General features: G+C 40.8%; 1 protein-coding gene across 1 annotated transcript; it reads right to left on the reverse strand.

The window, feature by feature from the left end:
- Positions 1 to 1,351: 1,351 nt before the first annotated feature.
- LOC103474126 (uncharacterized) lies at positions 1,352 to 15,916 on the reverse strand. Its single transcript, XM_008424879.2, has 14 exons — positions 15,807 to 15,916; positions 12,723 to 13,058; positions 11,370 to 11,678; positions 7,481 to 7,762; positions 7,240 to 7,396; positions 5,266 to 5,435; positions 4,874 to 5,146; positions 4,442 to 4,741; positions 4,067 to 4,342; positions 3,826 to 3,988; positions 3,014 to 3,174; positions 2,816 to 2,891; positions 1,828 to 1,852; positions 1,352 to 1,736 (listed from the first exon to the last, which is right to left on the reverse strand). The coding sequence occupies exons 1-14, from the start codon at positions 15,871 to 15,873 to the stop codon at positions 1,587 to 1,589; spliced, it is 2,745 nt and encodes a 914-aa protein (XP_008423101.1). The 5' UTR covers positions 15,874 to 15,916; the 3' UTR covers positions 1,352 to 1,586.
- Between the last annotated feature and the right edge of the window lie 4,566 nt (positions 15,917 to 20,482).

Raw genomic sequence — 20,482 nt, forward strand, 5'->3', positions numbered from 1 at the left:
AAAAAAAATCAATGAGCTCAGACTTATGTGCCAAGACTATCATTTACTCAGGGCACACAGTGTGAGCTGGTGGCTGTCTGCAGCATTTGTTTATAATTTCTAGTTTGTGGTGCAGTGGGCAGGAAACCACGAGCTGAAAACATTCTGTGAACTGGTTTATCATTGGCAACAAACAGATGTTTAAACACAGTGTGCTTAGATAACCTGCAAGTCATTCAGGTCAAGATTTTGAGCATGTTAGSATCTCGAGTTTAGGTGAAGCTGTGGAAATAATTGTTTTGTCTTTTCTTTCAGGATACAGAAAACAGTCATTTCTTCTCCTTCGAGTTTATGAAGACAGGAAATGTTCCCCAAAACGTGAAGAAATTTGGACTACAGTTAAAGCCTTGTCTRTACAAGAAAAGATGATGACAATGGAGAAGTTGATGTGTAAAATGCTTATGGRAATCAGCAGGTCGTTTGACTGCACCTCTTGGTTTCCTGTTCTTGGTAGTGGGCAGACAGTTGGTTGCAGTTTTGATACAGAAACAGGAAATGACCCAAAGCTCTTCATATTTAGTTTGCTTTTATTTAATTTGATCAGGTCTTTGCAATGGTGAAGAAACCCAAACCTCCTTAATGTTTACCTAAAATACAGCTTGTATTCAACCAAGATTGCATAAAATTTCAGATTAGTTCCAAAAAAAAAATAATAATTTGTCAACACAGATTGATTATCTGCCATTATTGTTTTCTGGTTCAACCTGTTTAAATTAGGTAATTTAAATCCATTTCATTCWATTCTTATTAGACATTTTTTGAAATGATCGCTCAGATGGGTTCAGTTTTAMGTTTTGTAAGACTATTCATGTAAATTCTGTTCTTTTTTTTGTTTGAAAAGTTTATTACAAATAACTTTTGAAAGAATTTGTTTTTCATGTATTCTTTTAGATGGTCTTAATATTTTTCTGTCAAGTCATTTAAGAAAACTAAAGATTTGTTAATTGGACGGATTTACCTGCAGAAACATTTTCTACTACAGGATAGGGAAACAATGCTCCAGCCTCGTATAAAGACTTAAAGCAGCAGTATTATGTATTTTCCAGGCACGTAATGCTATTTTATAGCACATCCAAGTAACCATGTTAACTTTTTTTTATGTATTAAACAAACTTAAAAGAAATTGGACCTCTGTCTCTTTAAGAAGCTCCCGCTCTTTCCGACACTCCGCCTTCAGAATGTTGTTATCACATCAGTATTTCTGTGATTCTCCTAATTTAGCAACCTAAAAATCCCCCAAGGGATAATGTGAACAAGTGTGCATGAATATAGATTAAAAATAAAAAAACTACAGGAAAAAATGTTAATGATTTTWTTTTTATTGTCTTAAAAAAGAAATACAAAATACATAAAATTGAATGCAAAGTTCAAGTAAGGCTTAAGAAAAAGTGCTAACATTGCTTTTTAAGCCATTAATGCTACAAATTTCAGTGCATATTCAGTTTCATATAAAACGCTACATTTTCACAAAAAACGCACGGTGCTGCAGTTGGACGTTAAATGCACAGTTTAAGCTAAATGAGATGTAAAAATGCTCCAACTTCCCCTCACACTGTACTCTTGGCGTCAAAGACTATGGCGAAGCTGGTCAGCTGAGCATACTCCTTACCGCCGTCCATCCCTGCCAGYGGCTTCCTGACCTCGGGTGAACCGGGCTCGTGCATGAGACTCGTCAAGGCTGAGATGGACTCCCGTTCCTTCGTTRCAAAGGTTAAAAACAAAAACAGAATTTATAAGCTARAAGTTTTAGAAAACRTTAAAAACAAATGACAGAATGTTTAAATGTACCTTGTATGGCATCTTCTTTCTTTTACTGCAAAAACAGAAAAAGGCAACTTAGAAAAAGTTTGTTTTATGCTKTTTTGCCACTAGATGGCAGTGTGGTATAATTGTGAGCTCAAAATCAGAATTACTTCAAACGTAACTTGATGGCAGTGCATGCAACATGAATTTTAGCAGATGGAAAATTGACCAAACTCTTAGTCACTGATCTCTGAGAAGCAGCTTCCTTCGTCTTTAATCATAACCTGGAGAAGGACTTGCGCTGTCATGTTCTCCTGAGTCGGTGTGGAAGGTCAGGAAGCCTGAGGTAAACTCAAAATAACTTTTCTCTTGGGGAGTCATGTTTTCTTCTTGTTCACCGGGTGACTGACCTTACAAAATTAGCCTGCCGGCATCATCCCACAGATAATGAGACAGCTCCAATCCAAATATTGGAATAGAAGTCACAAGCTTATTGAAACAAGTAATAAATCTCTTGTATGTGGCTTTATTTTATAAACCAGAGTCTCACAAATTTCTAATTGTTGGAAAGTATAGAAACATCTGCAGGTAGAAGCCACAAACAGCTTTCTATGAGAGATATTYCTCCAAAGTTGTTAAAGTCGTGACCCAACCTTTCCCAGCAGTAGCATAAAAAAAATGTTAAGACTGATATACAACAGCTTAAATTGCATTAACTTCTGGTAATGGACCAGAAGTAAAACGATTAAGCTTCCTAAAACCCAGAGCAGGAAACTAGAAAAGAAATCTGTTTTTGTACTGCGTCGAACAATTTCTACCTGTCTCGAGCAAGCGGAGACTGCGGTGGCAGAGGCACCTGTCTGTTTCAGCCACAGCTTTCCTGTTTGTGAATAACTAAACTGGAGTGGTTGGCTGGTGAGTTGGGTTAACGATCCACACATCCTGTTTGTCTCACATTGTACTGAATGTACTGCATTGGCAGCACTGCCCTCATTTGCGCGTCACCTGCCGAGCCGACGCCTGCGGGACTCACCAGCATACACAGAGGATGGCGGTGATGATGATAAGGATCGCCGAGGCTGAAGAGATGCAGATCAGGACTACCAGCACTGCAACACAGAACCATGGCTATCAGACATCTCAACAAGGCCTCAAAACACTTAACACATGCCAGCATCCAGATAGCATCAGGGGTTCTTGACTAAATGTGTTAGGGAGCACCAACACTTACTGAACTGTTCGCTCTCTCTTAGGACTTCCACTTGAAAGCTGACAGACGCTGTGTGATGATAAAAAGAAGCAAAGCAGGTGTACAGGCCTTTATTCTGCCCCAAAGGGTCAGACTGAAGGATCATTGCAGCCCCATCCAGTTGAACAATTGAGCCATCACTCCTAAAACACAAACGAGGCTAAAATTTAGGCTCAAACATTTGCTAAACACCTCTTATTGAATCATTTTCAATGGCTAACAAAAGAGCTAGCAGAGAAGCAGCTATCTTTGTCACCTATGGGGAACAAAAACTCAGCCTTTTTTTATCTGTTCTTTGTTCTTTTACTTTGACATCAAGCCTACAGCAAGAGAGAGTAAACATTTGTGTATCATTGTATTATGTTGAAATGCTATGTAGCTAGTTAGCAAAAGAATCCATAGCAACAAGCTTATTGGGGCACCAGATTGCCTGCATGCTCCAGTGGTAAATGCATAGTTAGGTGAAGGTAGAGAGGTATTTTTGTATGTCGGTGTGTCTTACAACTCTAACTTTTTCCTCAGTCATCACCATGGTGAAGGCTACCAAGATATCTATTTGACCTTGTCTATTTATTTCTATTTTATTTTTAAGTAAATTTTTTATCAATTGATAGTYACAATATAAGTATTTTTATCTTGAGAATTGCACCCATGTTTTTTGTTTTTTTTTGTGCAATGGTTAATTGTTGCAATGACAGTAAAGATTCTATTCTATTCTGATTTAGGTAGTAGTATTTACTGAGGTGGTACTTCTGAGTATGTTTAAGATCCACTGAAGCAAAGGGATACACCACCTTCGACAATCAAGGCTGTAATCCGGCACGTTTCCTTCAACTCCAAGCAGCACTTTCTGGTTGAGTCGATTCCCGTAGACGGACACTCTGTACACAACAGGCTGATCGACGTGGCGGCTCTGCAGGGTGCTTGTGCTGTTCAGGACTTTTACAGAGGAGATATCTGCAGAAACATGAGCTGAACATCAAGCATCTTAAGAAAAACCTGTGCATTCATGTTATGACTCTCAGTCGCACTCACAGTATTTCGGGATGCGAATAGTTGTACTTTGTGTGATCCCATTGTCGGATTGGTACACACAGGTCAGGTTGTGGCCCTCGTGAAGTACCAGAGGAAACTGATAAGTCAGCTTTATGTGTCCTTTGAGTCTTGTGTGCCGGATTGTTTCACCTGTGGCTTTTTTAGGAAGGGCCCATGCAAGGTTTGAGCCAACGCAATCCCCTTTGCAGTCGCACACTGCCAGCCAGTGAAGAGAGTCTTGCTGTCTCACCACAGACACACTGAGCCGAGGGGGTTCTGAAAAAGAAAAGAGCGGTGGCAGGAAGGAGTTGAACAGAAGTTTTGGGGCTATATTTGTCAAGGGAAGAAAATCATCTGAGGAAAATGTTGACATACTTTGCAGGGGAATGCGTATTGTTCTTTCTTCTGGACTCTCCAAACTTGCATGTTTCACGGTGCAAGTAAAATTCTGACCAGCATAAAGAGAGGTCAGGAAAAACACAGAGCTCCAGGTCGATACCAGACCCTCGGCCTGAAATTCAGTTTCTCTTGAATAACTGATGTTGTCGTTTTTGTTTCCGGTGTGCCAGGCAACAGCTGCAGCAGAGGCAACACTGACAACAGAGCAGTTCATCTTTGAGTATTTCTGACCGCTTTCCCACTCAGAGCTGAAGCTGACGGTGATGTTTGGTTGAGCTGCGTGGGAAAAAAAATAGAAGTTAAAAACAGGAAATGAGGTGTTTCCTCTGAGTAATTGATAGAATCTATGGTGTGGCGACGTAGCCAAATATGTGCTAAGTTATATATTGACTGATTTGTAGAACATACCGCAAAGTGGGAGTGTTACACTTCTGTTCTGTGCTTCCTTAAATGCAGGGTGATTTATCACACACAACGCTGTGAGCTCCTGAGGCAAGCATGCAGGGAGGAGCAAAACAGAGTGGGTCCCATTATAAAAAGTGGAATTGGACCAAAAGTCTTTAGAATCAGCCTCTGGTAGAATCCAAGAAACGCTGGCTGCAGGAATGGCATCGGCTGCTGCGCACTCAATCATCCTGAATCCACCTCCACTATGTGAATCGACCCTGATTGTGGGAGAAACTGAAAGAGAGAATGTGGCAAGAAAGGTTCCACATCAAAATTTATTGAGCAATACCATGAAGGTATAATGAAGAAAACCATTTGAAGTCAAATTAATCTTTTTTTATTTTTTTACCCACCCAGCAGTGCAGGTTGAGCTCTAACTGTGAGGTTAAACTGCAGCGTTGTTTTAAGGTGGAGGTAGAAGCAGTTGCATTCATACAGACCAGCATGCTCATGCTTCACCAAACCTTGAATTGTGAGATTTCTACCAACTAGCTCCACGTCTTCAGGCAAGGGCCCATCATCTCTGCAGGGCAAATACACAAAGACAAAAACAATAAAACCAAGGTGTCACTAACCAAGAAAGTACCCTTGGGTCAGGACTTCTTTGTTTGATCACGTCAGGTTCATTGGCAGAGCTGTTGTTGCTACTCTCTGTTTTTCAATTTGCCATTGAGAATACTCCAGGTCATGTGTTTCTGTGTTTAGCTTTCATTCTCCTGAGCCAAAGCCTTCCAGTTCTCTTCCATTTTCACTACCTGCTATTAGGTACACCTTGCTTGCTCCGGGTTGGTCCACATTGTGTCTTCAGAGCTCCCTCAATTGTTCTTGGCCAGATCTGGTGACTTCAGAGGCTGCTGGTGTACAGCAAGCCCATTCACGGCATGGTTACATTGTCCTGTGAAAGTAGTCACCCAAAGTTGGCCACAAAAGGATGGCTATGTTCAGCAGCAAAACAAATACAAACAATGCTCAGTTGGTTGTAAGTGGCCCAAGGTACGATGGATAAAATCCAAATCAGGGTGGGTGCTTGTTTTCTTGTTTATGTCTGATATCTGACCGTTGTAGCCGACACTGAGATTCATTGGACCAGGAAATGCTTTTTCTGTCCATTGTCCAATATGGGTAAGCATGCAAACTGTGGTCTCCGAAATATTCCTAATAAATTTTGGTTTTGGCATCACACAAGATACTTTTTCACTACATCCCAAATAAATCCTGTTGAATAGTAGATTGCATTGGAAGGAATTGAATTGATATGAAGGGATTTGCAGTGGGTAGCACTTTTGCGTGGAGTTTGCATGTTCTCACTGTGCATGCGTAGGTTCTCTCTGGGTACTCCCATTTCCCACAGTCCCAATAAACGATTGTTGGGTTAATTAGTCTCTCTAAATTGCCCTTTAGTATGAATGTGTGCATGATTTTTGTCCTGTATGTTTCTGTGTTGCCCTGTGATGGACTGGTGAGCCGTTCATAGAGTAGCCCACCTTTCACCCAATCTCTACTGGAGATAGGCACCAACCCCCACCCCCTCCACGACCTTGCAAGGTCCCCCCTCCATGACCTTGCAAGGTCATGGAGGGGGGATAATGGATAAATAACTGGATCAGATTATGGATAAATAACTGGATCTAAATTAAACTTGTTTGCCTTGTAAAATGGACTGACATGAATGGAACTAAATAAATAAATTGGGCTGAGCACACTGTTCGTGACATATAAATATGCTAATTTTGTTTGCATTTTCTTTGCTGTATCTGTTCATTTTGTGTGTCTTTAATTAAGCACTATAGTTGTTGTAAATTCTTCTTTTTTTTCTCCTTGGTTATATTTTAGGATGTCGTGAGAAATTGAGTAAACAATGAAATTAGTTTTAAAAACACCAGAATCTGGTTCCTACTGTCTGTCACTTGTGGTTTGATGCCACCAAATGTTTCACCACATCCTCTCCAGGATGTCTAAGTTGTTTCAGTTCTTATGTGTATATATGGAAAATATTAATGAGTTATGTGACTTTTACCCGAAATCCAATATTTAATCACCACATTGAAATTAAAAGCTGTTACAGATATAAAAAAGTACAGAAAAAAACACTTTTCTAGAGTTTAGAATTTAAAAAAAAAGATACTCCATGATGCATCAACAGAAATTCAGGGATTGTAAATAAAGGCAAATGCTAAAAAAACACCTCGAACTCTCATACACTGACCTCTGTTTGCTTGCGCCTAATTAACAAGAGGTCAGATCATTATATTGCCACAGTTTAACCTGAAGCTTACGTTGTATCATGAAATTTATGAAGCACCTCCGTATCACCAAATACCTCTTACTTTTTACAGATAACGCTGTAGCGTGGCACATTCCCTGTGACCTCCAGGCTGATAACAACGTCGCCGTCTCCCTCGTGAAGCTCTAAATATTCAGCCGCTTTCAAGTCATCACCGCTGCTGCTTCTCAAATCTGAGCGAAGCTGAACTCCAGACAAGTCTGCAGATGAAACAAAAACGTTTTTCATTTCTGCTTCACCACATTAGAAACAAGGCTTTTCTGATTCTGAGACTCAATACTTACACAAAGTGGGCAGGGTGATGCCTCTCGCCTCAGGGTGTGAGAACTTTGGGTGTTTAAACACACAGGTGACGTTGCGGCCCTCGTGCTCCGCCACAGGGAGCCTGACGGAGACACTTCTCCCCTCTGAATTCTTGCTGTTCTCTCTTCGCACCTCTTCGTTCCCGTCCAAAGCCAGGGAAATGTCAGCGTCGGGTCTCCCTCCGGAAGAAACACAAGAGACCACCCAGAAATCGTTTCCTCCTTCTTGTACCATCTCTGCTTTAATCGTCACGTTTGGCCTCACTGAGAAGAAAGAGAGGACAAAGGAAAAAAAGAAAGGACTGATGAGTTATTTTTTCTCCAGCTATTAATGTTTTCTCCAGCAAATTAAAAAGTCAAAAAGGCACTGTGGTGTTTTTTGTTGAATATGAAGTTGGGAGGCCGGATGAGCAGCGAGTTAAGCAAACATGGGCCGAAAATGGAGTGGGGCAGAGGGGGTCCTGTTTGTGTTTTAGAGCACAGACTTATGGGCTTATCACCTGTCCCATCTGCTGTCTTAAAGCTGCAGCTGAGCGCAGATGTCTGAAGCAGCTGCTGTCCAACCAAAGCCAAGCAGAACCACAGGTTTTAATACCAGGAAATCAACAGGGCTGGAGTCTGTCATCAAATGTATTAAAAGTCGCTTCACGCAACACACCAACATCCCTAATGAGCAGCAAAGGTGAGAAAACACTTCATAATAGCTCAGGTGTTTGGGAGTAAACTCACTTCAGATCGAAAAACGTTCCATCTGTTAACACCTCCACCAAGCTACGTGTGATTTAACCACAGCAGTCAGAAAATGACCTCAGCACAAGTGTAAATTTATGGTAGACAAATGAGCTGCATGGCCAAGCCAGCGCATACCGTACGGCGCGCCACATAAACAGTCGCTGCTGCAATTTGGACGTTCTGCATGGTTTAAAGCGTGGACTGAAAAGCCTCTATGCAAAACCCAATGTGCCGAGGAAAACAAACACTGTATATCACCCTGAACACACCATCACATGGGAACATGGGTGGGGCTAAACATGGTGAAATCCCCTCTGCTAGAGGGGCAGTAGTACTTGATTTGAAGGCACATCGTACCTTCAGTTGTTAGAAAAATGCTGACTGTATCAAATATGATTCTAAAGAAACATGACTTCCTAATTTACATCCTTTAAATTGGGTCTTTGTCTCTTTAAAAACTCCTGCTCTTTCTGAAACTCTGCCTTCAGGAAGTCATCACAACATGGCTCCTCTATTAACCCTTTAAAAACATTTTCACAGCGTTGCACTGAGAAGTAGATCCTATTATGAGCTCAGTTAATGTGCAGTTCCACCAGGTGTTTGCTAATTGTTGTTCGCTAGTCTGAAGGAGCTGAGTGGGGGAATTGCAGGAGAGTGCTGCTTGTGAGGCGGAAGCTAAGAAACTAATAGGAGGAGCTTCGTCATTGAAGGCGGAGCTTGGTCCCACCAGGCTTTTGCACAGCGGAATGGTTGCCATGGAAAATTAATGACAATGACACTAAACATACAGCCAGAACTACAATGAAACGGTTTAGATCAGGGGTCCGCAACCTTTACAATCCAAAGAGCCATTTTCGCTTCCGGTCAAAACTTGTTGAGGGTTGTGAATGTTACATGAGTATTAAAAAAAAAGAAAAAAAGACAAATTGTTGTTTAGACAAATGTCTATAATAGGAGCTTTGTTGTCATTTGTAAAAACTGCCATTTTATTTCCATTTTGGGACTTAAAATAAAGAAAAAAAAATTTTCATGGGATTTTTTTTATTTTATAATGTGGGTAATAACACTTAATTTCTTAATTATGAAAAATATAGTTCTAAAAATTATTACAGGCACTTTTAGTGATGTTCCATTGAGAAAATAAGTACTGCATGAAAACAAAACAAAAAAAAAATTGCTAAAACTGCTTTTGTTATTGGATCTATATTTAACCCTTGTGCGTGCAAGGACGTAGGCAAACGTAGAGTACTAAAGCAAATGATACAAGTATTACGTGTGTGGGGTCGGTTGGACCCCATTTCTACATACAAGGGTTAAAAACAGTTATGTTTTGTTTTTTTGCTTGGTGTAATAATTGGTAGAACTGATGCGTTGCAGCAAGGTCCTGGGTTGAAATCCCAGTCTAAGGTCTTACTCCTATTTGGAAAAGATATTTGTCTACTTGGAAAAAGATAAACAATTCAGTATACAGATAAACATCACTTTGAGAAATAACCCTAAAGACTTGAAGATGTACCTCCAGAGAAAGGATTCTACAAAAATTGGACTCCGAATGCAAATGTTTGCCACAGTAAGACTTTTATATGATAAAAACACAATAAAACCACATAGTCTCCTTCCACTTCACAATTATGCCCTACTTTATGTTGTTGCACATCAAATTCAGATGCACACAGATATTTTGAGTTGCAATTTGAGAAGTTGTAAAACCTTTTAAGGGAAATGAATAGTTTTACACAGCATTGTGTTTTCATATTGAACAGCAAGGTTGCAGTTGGTTAAGCCATAGTTTTCAGCTGTAGTAGGGAAAAATGGGCAGGGCAGTTGTTTATTGTTTTAATGTGATGTAAAATTACAGTGGTACAGATGCACATAACTTCCTTTTGTGTGTGTGTGAGTGTGTGCGTGTGTGTGTGTGTGCGTGCGTGCGTGAGCGTGTGTGTGCTTGTGTATGCGTGTGTGTGCATGTGTGCGTGAAGCGCAACTGTTTGTGAGATTACCACCAGCTTTGAGAACTCAAATATTTGACATTTTTGAGGGTTAGCATTACAGCTGTGCACAACAGAGCATGCCTTTAATCAGGCGTAACTTCCATGTTTTCTTCCTCTGATCTCTTTGTAATGGCTGCAAGAAGGTCTTACTTCCTATTTCGGTGAGGGCTGCTTTGGTGAAAATCACTGGTCGCCTAATGCCACATATTGCACCTTTCAAGCAGGCCCTCACAATAAACATAAACATGAACATAATGATGGGCTCCCTGAAGTAGACTCCCTGACGTAGCTTTTTATTTTGTTGCACCTTCACCATTTCATTTATGACTTAATGTTTAGTTTTTTTCATGCAATAATTGCACTAAATTTCCCCAGCAGATTAACACTAAAAGTACCACTTCTAATTTTAGAACTATTTTTCTCACATCATTAAAAATTATTTTCACCCCCCCCCCCCAAAAAAAAAAATCAAACATCATTAATGTTGATGTTTCCAGATTTGCTCTAAAACCCTCCATAAGAAGGCTATACCAGAAAGATGATTGATAAAGAAGCTGATTGTTCACTGGCATGCTCACAGAAAGTTGAGTAGAAGGAAAAACGTGAGTTAGGAAAAGGTGCACTGGGATAGCAGCAACCTTGAGAGGATTGTGGAGTAAAATCCTGACCCATTCGTTACCCATTACCTCAGACCCCCACACACCATGACTGTAAACATATTTACTGGATCTAATAGATCAAATTGATTCCAGCTATTGTAATAAATAAGCAAAACATATTTCCACATCGCTCAACAGGTGTTCTTGAACGCTTCTGATTTGCAGGCACCTCCCCACGCTGGGCTTTACATCGGTCACCAAAGCTCTGCACTATATCATAGTTTTTAAAACCCCTTTTCTGCTTTTTATCCTGTTCCCTTTGCTCAAATTCAGTGAAATACTGCAATCCCACATGAATGCGCCGCAGTGCGCTGCGTGATTTATGGTCTGTCAGTGTGTATGCGGAGCAGAGTGAAAGGGAACAGCAGGAGAAAGTTAAAGTGTTGTAAGCTGCTGAGTCATGATGCTTGATTGCAAACTTGTGATGCAACGCCTCGCGGCAACCGAGCTGCGAAGACGCAAATGTCGCTGACAAGGCGCGCGGCTTACCGTATGTTTCCACCCTCACCGTGCTGCGTTCGGGGTTTGGGAGGGTCTCGTGTTTGACCACACAGGTCACACTCTGCTCGTCCTGGAGATGGGTGGGGAAGCGGAGGATGCTGCGCAGCGTGGAGGTGCCGTTCAAGTGAGCCGCTTCCCTCTCGTTCACGGTGAAGGGGAAGTCTGAAGGAGGACCGCCACCGACCAGCCAGCTGATGCGGGGCGTTGGCCTGCCGCCAGCAGCAGAGCACGACACCGACTGGTAGTGAGTGTCATTTATGGTCTCCGAGCTCACTTCTATCTGTACCTCAGGTTTAGCTGCGGATATTTAGAGCAGATTTAGCTTTAAAGCTACAGCATGTAACTTTTACACTTTTTTTTTTTACATATTAGTTAAAACTGATGTCCAGTCATAGCAGTATAGTATAGAACAGATCATCTGAAAGAGAGAAAGATGAAGCTTCTCCACCTGCTACCAGCCCCACCGCTTCCGAATTTATCACGTGAAGCTGTATACCGGGCGCGCGCTCGGTATACAGGCTACAGACCTTGAAGCAGCTATCCTTCCCATGCTTCGTGTCTTTCCCCTCTTTTCTCTGTCACTTACTTTCAAATTACCTTTTCAAATAAAAGTCACTGGAGTCGAAAAATTATTAAAAAACAAAACAAAAATAAACAAATAAATAAATAAATGCACAGTCCTGCTCAAAAACATTCAATCAGCTAGGAGGAAGGTCTTAGGGCTGACAGTCAAGCTAATGTATGTGCTGCGAAATGTGCTAATGACAGAGAAACATCTTATCGGCTCCCTAGGACTCCAAAAAATTATAAAGAAACAAAAAAACGCACCACTCCTGGTCAAAAGCAACCAATCAAAGCCAGAAGGGAAGTCTTAGCGTTGTCAATCAAGCTTGTGTACATGCTTCTAAATGTTCTAATGGCAGAGTTTAAAACCTATGGGCTGGGTTCCTATGGAGCTTGTGGTGACAATCAGTCTCTCGACCAGTCAAGCGAATGGCGAAATTTGCACGTGAAATTTTGAGCCCGTACAGGCAGACGTGCACACGCTGACTAGCGACACAACAGAACAAAGTTAACAATGCTAAGACATTCCTCCTGACTCTTATTGGCTGTTTCTGACAGAGCAGTGTGTTTGTTCATGTGACAGCAGAACCACAGAGAGAAGGCAGAGAAGCTTGATTTTTTTTTTCTTCACAGATTATCTGTCTTATATTCTACTGTCAGGACATAATAATACAAATTTTAAGAAACATGTAAAAACGTATTTTATAAAAGTTACATACTGCAGCTTTAGAAGATGCTTGTTAAAGTTTGTTTCATTAGGAATTTTCTTCCACTTACCAAGCACAGTTACATAGATGATGGAAAATGAATTCTCCTCCTCTTCCTCAAAATCACAAATGTACTCTCCTTCTGCTTCCACGCTGGAGACCCTCATCCTGACTGTGAGGTTCTTGAGAGAGGCAGGTTCTGAGAAGTCATCTCGGGTAAACGGCTTCTCATTTGGTCGAGAAAATCCGGCCAGCCGCTTGAATTTACTCAGAGAGTTAAGCTTGCGTTTCCACTCGGCCTTCTGGATCTTACCCGCACCCAGATATTCACATTTCAGGTAGATGTCCTCCCCCAGGACTCCAGTGACATTGTGAGCAATCACAGTAGCCGGTTCTTCGCCTGAACCTGGGACACATCGCAACAACATGATCATTCATAAGGAGAGGTCAGAAGTTTACATGAATCCACCTAGAAAAGCAGAACTGTTGTTCTGATGAACTGATGTTCACTTTGCCCCATGTAAGACCTTTCAGATGTCGGTTTGATTCTCAGCAATGAAACTGTGATATATGAGTCAAACTGCTCATATCAAAGAGGTCTTTTGTTGGTTTTTCATGATTAAAATGTTCCAAATTGCATGTCAATAGAAACGTGCCCTGTTACAAGGGCAACATGTAGCAATTTTGGTATTAACACAGAAATATTTTCGTCATACATCATCTTAGCTTAATGTTGGTAACTGCTAAATACTATTTAAATTCAAATTCCCAATGAAAACATTCAGATGTTTTTTTTTTAAAGTTTGGCAAAAAAAGTGACATCTGGTGGCAAAATTGTAAACTGCAACAAGCTACACTTCAAGCTAGATTGTACGTTTTGTGATCCTGCAGTGGAATAGTCATGCCATGTGGTCGTGTTTCACTACACTGAGGTTCCTTGCACGGACCCAAAGCACACCTACATGCAAAGGTACATTTTTACAGCCACATGTACCTATTCTGTGTCACCCGGCACACTAAACAGTGTTCACATCAAACTATTTTGTAGGCGACACCTAGCTGATAAGGTCGAAAGATGGCACAATCAGTTGCAAGGATGCGCATCAGCTAGCTAGACTGTCACGTTGTGCTGCACTAACAGGTGTGCAGCCGCTGCCCTGGTGGAGAAGAAATGGAGTTAGGCGCCCAACCAGCTCATCAAAATTGGATTGTGGAAAATGTAGGAATTTGTCACAAGAAATGTAGGCAACTGGTACACTCTGCAGACAGTCCTCACAGAATACAATACATGCTGAAGCGGTGGTGAATGCTGTTGAAACTACCATCATCCATCAGCCAGTGCAACAGGTGGTTACCATGGAGACTGAAAAGCAGTGACCAAACCTAATGACTGATTTGAGAGTCAAACTGATCTCATAGGCTGCTCCTCAACCAAAAAGATTCTTCAGCTACATGAAGGAAAAGTCAGCTTCACCCATATTCTTTGGATAAAGTAAATATAATTCAATTTCATTGTTTCTTTTTGATATGTGGATATATCATGACCATAAATCCTCCATCCAAAGGTCTAAAAAGGTCTTCATGCTATACCAAAGGTTTAATGTGGACTTTTAAAATCCTCTGTCCGTGTGACTGGAAAATTAAATAAAGAAATAAAAGTTGTTCTGCTTACAAACACCAAAACCTGTCAGTGGAAAAAAAACCCAACATGTTTCCTTCTTCTCCTGCAGATCAGTGATGAGTGTCGTATCAATAGCCCAACAGAAATGCATCCAGCGTGTGAAGATGATCAAAGTACTATAAATATCTGCTCTAAGTTGGATGGCAGTTCTTTCTCCAGCTGGCTGAGAGTCTGTAGAAGTTCAACTTGAATCTGTCAACACTCGAAGAGGCTGCAGACAAGAAATTGACTTTGTTGCGCTCCGCGTTTGATGAATGCCGCCTGGACTTTGCGGTGCATATGTAACCGAGGAGTCCATTAAGTTAATGAAAACAATTTAGAAGTTATGATGGGTCTGTATCCAGACAACGGACAACATGGTTTTTCCTGCACAAATCGGCCACAATTTAGGGGACGTTTCAAAGACCCCTTAAAAGACACTTCGAGTGTTTCCTGCATAGCTAACTCAGTTCATTTCTCCACTTCCTCTGCCGACTTCATCAAAGGTGCGCTTAAGGACACCATTTATTTGACCCATCAGCGGAAGCCAAGGGCTTCTTCTCTGGGTTTATATTCACGATGAGGACAATGATGACAGCTTGATGCTGCACAGTGTCATGGCAAACCCAAAGAACGCATCCAGCTCTTTTGCAACTAAAATGCAGCTGGGCTCACTGTATATCACAGCAAATGGAAACAATGTGGAGGGCTTCCAAAGCCTTTGAGACGGGGAAAAATAAATAAATACGCTCCATCACTTCAGTAACGCCTTCTGGGTCCATTTGCCCTTGCAGGTTATTGCCAAAATAAATGTCAGCCAAGAATGGAAAAGCTGCGCCTTGAGGACACAAACAAGGTAATAACTGAGAAAAAGAGAAAAAAAAAACATGCGTTCATTTAGTGCATCATATTTCTTAAAGCCCGGGGGGTTCTTTCTTTTTCTCACAAATTCAACAGCGACAATTCACAGCAAGTCTTCGTCCTGCAGGCTGGGGATGTGGTAAACAAATAAAGTCTTTCAGCGTAGTCATACAGAGCTCTTCCTCACGATTAAAACTTTCATCTCAGAAACTTTGTGACTTTGCAGAAGCAAAAAAAAAAATGCCCAGGGTCTCGGGTCGTAGAGGGTTTTCCCCTTACGCCGAGAAAAACGCACCTTAACACCCCTCGTATATTAGTTTTAATAGGCTGTAAAGAAATTACTGAGGTTTTTAGGTGAAACAGCTGATCAATAACAATAAACTCCCCCCCTCCTCACTGGCAGAGTGACAATGCAGGCATGCCATCAGGAAAATATGGCAGAAATAGTTCCATGCACAGTTAATCATTTGATTTTTATGGGCTGCATGCATTTATAATTTAACTGATCATTTTGGAAAAGCCAAAGCAGCCCTAGAATATAAATCCCACCGGTTAAATAAGACCTGAAGGTCCAGTAAAATAAACCCATAAACAGCCGACAGCCACAGATGGGCTGTAACCCTGCAGACTTACCCTGAATTTCCAAGGAATGTGCAACATTTTGGACGAGAGCCAGAATCAACAGCAATGAGCATCCCATGATGGTGTCATTTAACAACCCAGAGTTAGATGCACCAACTGTGTAGGAGGCACAGGGGTATTTAAAGTGTGTTTCTGTGGTTCATGGTTATAGGTGCACACCCTTTACAGCTGATACCGAAGCGTGTGCGTGGTTCATTTACCCAACCACATACTGTGTGTGTGCACAGATATATACACACAAACAGCTGTGTGTAGAGCAACTTCTCCTTTTTTTTGTTATTTTCCTTTCTTAAACAATGCTTCAGCAAAACTTTGCATGTCTCATTTCTTATGTTTCAGAAGCCCAGTGTGTGTTCTTTTTTTCTTTTTTTTTTAGCACGTCTACTTGCAGGATGCGTCTGCTGGGAAGGGAAGGGGGTAAAGCCATGTATCATTCATACCATCCCGTCCCTGTGGGGTAACATCAGAGACGGCCAGTCTGACTGCTTCTGCTTCTGCCCGAGCACTGGAGGGAAATCACTCACTCCGGGTCATTGTTTTATGACATAATGTTTCCTTAATTCACTCTGGATGCCGCTTCTCTTTCAGACAAATTATTTTCTTGAGTTGTCGCCGTTTTATGGAGAGCATGCAATATGGATGAGTGAGGCAGCTACGCATTGTGCAGTGCAAGGTTTTAGACCGTGTGCCATCTTTTCAGCTTTAGTGTTGAGTCATTCAAACCGCCACGGTGAATGTGATGACCCAATATGTATATATAAAAAATGCTGCCATCATTTTTTTTCTTGTGCGGTTTGTAACGGTTTGTTGAATGATCTCTTCTGAAACCAGCAGGCATAGCGAGAGAACTTGCAGCATGTGAAACTGGGTTTTACAAAAAAGGAAATACTACAACTTACATACTTGCAGCGCACACACGTTCGCAATGAGATGAGTTTCCATGACTTCAGAGGGCATGGCATTAAGTCGAGTTTATTAGTGTAGTGCATTTCTGCAGCAAGGTAGTTCAAAGTGCTTTACATCATAAAAACACAATACAGTAACCAATTGTGAGACGAGCAATACCTTTTACATTTTGCCAAATGCAAGCAAATACACAAATATATTGATCAATGTTCCAGTTACTACGAATCAAAGCCAACTTCAAACAAGTGGGTCTTTAGCCTTGATTTAAAGGAACTCAGTGTTTCAGCAGTTTTGCAGTTTTCTGGAAGTTTGTTCCAGATCTGTTGGTGCATAGAAGCTGAATGCTGCTTCTCCATGTTTGGTTCTGGTTCTGGTGATGCAGAGCAGAACCATAACCAGATGACCTGAGAGGTCTGGAAGGTTGATACAATGACAATGGGTCTTTAATGTATTGTGGTGCCAAGTTATTTAGTGATTTATGAACTAACAACAGTATTTTAAAGTATATTATCTGAGCTACAGGGAGCCAGTGGAAGGACTTTAGAACTGGTGTGACGTGCTCTATCTTCCTGGTTTTAGTCAGAACAAGAGCAGCAACCAATCAATGCATGATAAACATGGCTGAGTGTCTTTAGATCTTACTGCGGCGTTAGTCCTTCAATCCTAGAAATGTTCTTCTGGTGATAGAAGGCAGACTTTGTAACCGTCTTTATGTGTGTCTGAAGATTCAGGACGTCACAACATTTTAAACTCAGCTTCAAATGAGCATCAAATTCAACTTGTAACTTCCATATGATTGTATTGTCTTTCAAAAAGAGACACCAACATGCAAGCCTTCACATGAGCCTTTTTATTGTACCTAAAACTTAAAGCCTCATGAATACAACTTCAAAATGGTTAGATGGTTGTTTCGTTCAGATTTTATCCGTTTGTTTTCAGTGAACCTTATTGAACAAACAACATGAAGTCCCAAAGATACACCAGACAAAAACAGTTATAAAGTTGCGGAGGGAGACTGTTTAGGCACGGTTTAGAAAACAATTTAGCTGTTTATTCAGTCGTCTGCAAATCAAAAGACTGTGACAAAAATGCAAAGTCACAGTAAATCAAGCATTAATCAGAGAAGCAGCCAAGAGACCCCAGATAACTCTGGAGAAGATGCAGAAATCTATCTCAAGAAGAAATTTTTTTTTAAATAATAAAAAAAAAGCATGTACAAGACACAACAGCAGATGTGTTGAAAGGCTCTGGTTAAATAAAACCAAAGCCAAAGTTTTGTTCATGCTGACCATTCTCCTGGTTGGAAACTTGGTGGTGGCTGCATCATGCTGTGGGGATGTTTTTTTTAACAGGGAGACAGAAGTTGTTCAAAGCTGATAGTGAGATGGATGGAGCTAAATTCAATCTAAGAAGAACAGACAGAACTAAACTCGAAAGGATCAAACCGATCAAAGCATGTTGTTCATATGTCAGAATGGACCAGTCAAAGTCCAGACTCCATCCATTGTGACCGAGTATTAGGTTATTTAGCAAAAACAAGTAATCAGATTTCAGTCTCCAGATGTGCCAGTCCTCAAGGGACTTACAAACACGACTGCGGTGAAACATAGACCTATTAAATATTGACTCAGACAAGATGAAGACAAATACAAACAACAGTTTTACATCTTTATTGGTAATAAACACACAAAAAAAAGAATCATCCTTGTTTAGTTTGTAATTATGTGGCACATAAATACTTTGAAGTCCGGGGTTAGGATTTGACAACTGGGAAAAGTAGAAGGAGTATAAATACATTTTGAAGGCATTCTGAATCTAACGGGCAATAAGCGATTTTGCATGCAGCAATAACTCTGTTATTACTTTGTGTTCCTTTTGCTGCAATTTATTCACTGACTGTTCAGGATTGAACCTCTGAAAGGTAAAACTCACAGTAAAAACAAAAAAAATCACATGCATCGCTAAGTTCTTGACACGAATGTCTGTCTCTTTGCATCCGCGAACCTGAACACACACTTAATACTTCCTGCTAATCAAATTACCTGATGTGGCCAGTCCCAGTGGGTAGGTGGAGGCTGGAAACTTTGGAGCGTCTGGAAATTTTCAATCTTCTTCGGGTGTATCACTTGCAGACTTTGAGCTGATTCGTTTTACATGACAATGAAATGTTAACATTTCCCTGACAAGGTATTTACAGTTTTCACAGATGTGTAACAGGCTCTGCTTTTGCAATGCTTTCTCTCTCTTTTATCATTTTTCTCTGTAGATGCACATCTGGAAATTTCTGGAAAATCCCCCCAAAAAAACTGGTCAGCGATCAGCCAGTAATAACTTGTGTACTCGTTCCTGTAAGGGCCCTGCTCTTTAACCTTGTTAGCATCTGTAACCTTATCTCTCAGCGGAGGAGTAAAATCTCTGATCGTCGGCACCGTCTCTGCCAGCTGTTGCTCATTTAGAGCAGAGCTATCGCTTAAAAAGTCTAATTCTCCTACACACACACACGCACCCCCCCCCACACACACACACACACACTCCAAAAGCTGAAGAGATACCACTCTGACTCTCAGCCTGATTGATTTGACACCCTCAATCCGAGTCACATACCAGGGCTGGCCTGTGACTCTGCTGGCATTCGTGCACCAAACAAAAGGAGCAGAAATCCAAAAATAAGCGCAAACCGTGTGCCTTCTTCTGCAGAGTGTGAACAAAATACAGCCCAACCTTTTCCAGCAGATTGATTCAGGTTTCCAGCTGCAGGTGAGTAAAAATAGGCAACTTTCAATGGACTTTGTGTGCAAATTTTGATGTGAGATAAGTTGCTGGGAACACACGAGTATTGGTCGACACCGTGATCACGACAGACTCAAATGTTTGAGATAGATATAGACATATAAACTCAACAACAGAGATATTTTATTGTTTTTAATCTGTGACTTTGGTTATTCAACCATCAGATTAATGCAAAGTGCTGTTATACCCAAGTGTTTCCGGTTGGGCCAAGAGAAGCGGCTTTGTCATTCATCGCTGTTTTTGAATGTTGGTTGTGCGTCAGATAAAAGGGCCTACTGGAAACGCAAATCCAAGGGTTAAAAAAATGCATTAAAATCCAATTAATTAATACTAATATATTGAAGTCCAGGCCTTACATCTTACATGATTAGAACATATTTTGAAAAGTTTCATTAAATTTCACTACTCAAGAATCAAGAACTCAGAGACAAAACCTGTCTGACAACACGAAGGAGACTAAAAGATTAAAAGAATACACATTAGGAAAATGATTTAAGTAAATTCAAAAAAGGTGAGACTCTATGTCATTGGTATCGATAAACCTCAAAAGTATGTTTAGGCTTTAGGACTTCAGTGAACTATAAATTAAAGAAACCTAGAATATAGTGAACCTTCCCAGATGTGGCCAACCTAAAATTACTCCAAACAGTGTCCCAACAACTCAACCAGGCAACCTAGAATAGAATCTAAAGCACCACAGGTCTAATTTTCCTTAGTTACAGTTAATATTCCTGATTCATTCAATAAAAATAGATTGGACAAAAATAACATCCAATCAAAAGCTTCAAGTTAAAAAAAATAGATCTGCTGAGCACAAAGGCCCAGCTCACAGTTCTTACATTGCAATTGCTTAAACAAGAGCTCCTAACCCAAGATGTTCAAAATTCTCCAAGTCGGTGTGCTTCTCACAGCCCATTGTCCACTTTTAAAACGTGTCTTTGTGTCTGAGTGACACCTGTGCAAAGAACACA

Source organism: Poecilia reticulata, linkage group LG13 (assembly GCF_000633615.1).
Source record: "Poecilia reticulata strain Guanapo linkage group LG13, Guppy_female_1.0+MT, whole genome shotgun sequence".
NCBI classification, from domain to species: Eukaryota; Metazoa; Chordata; class Actinopteri; order Cyprinodontiformes; family Poeciliidae; genus Poecilia; species Poecilia reticulata.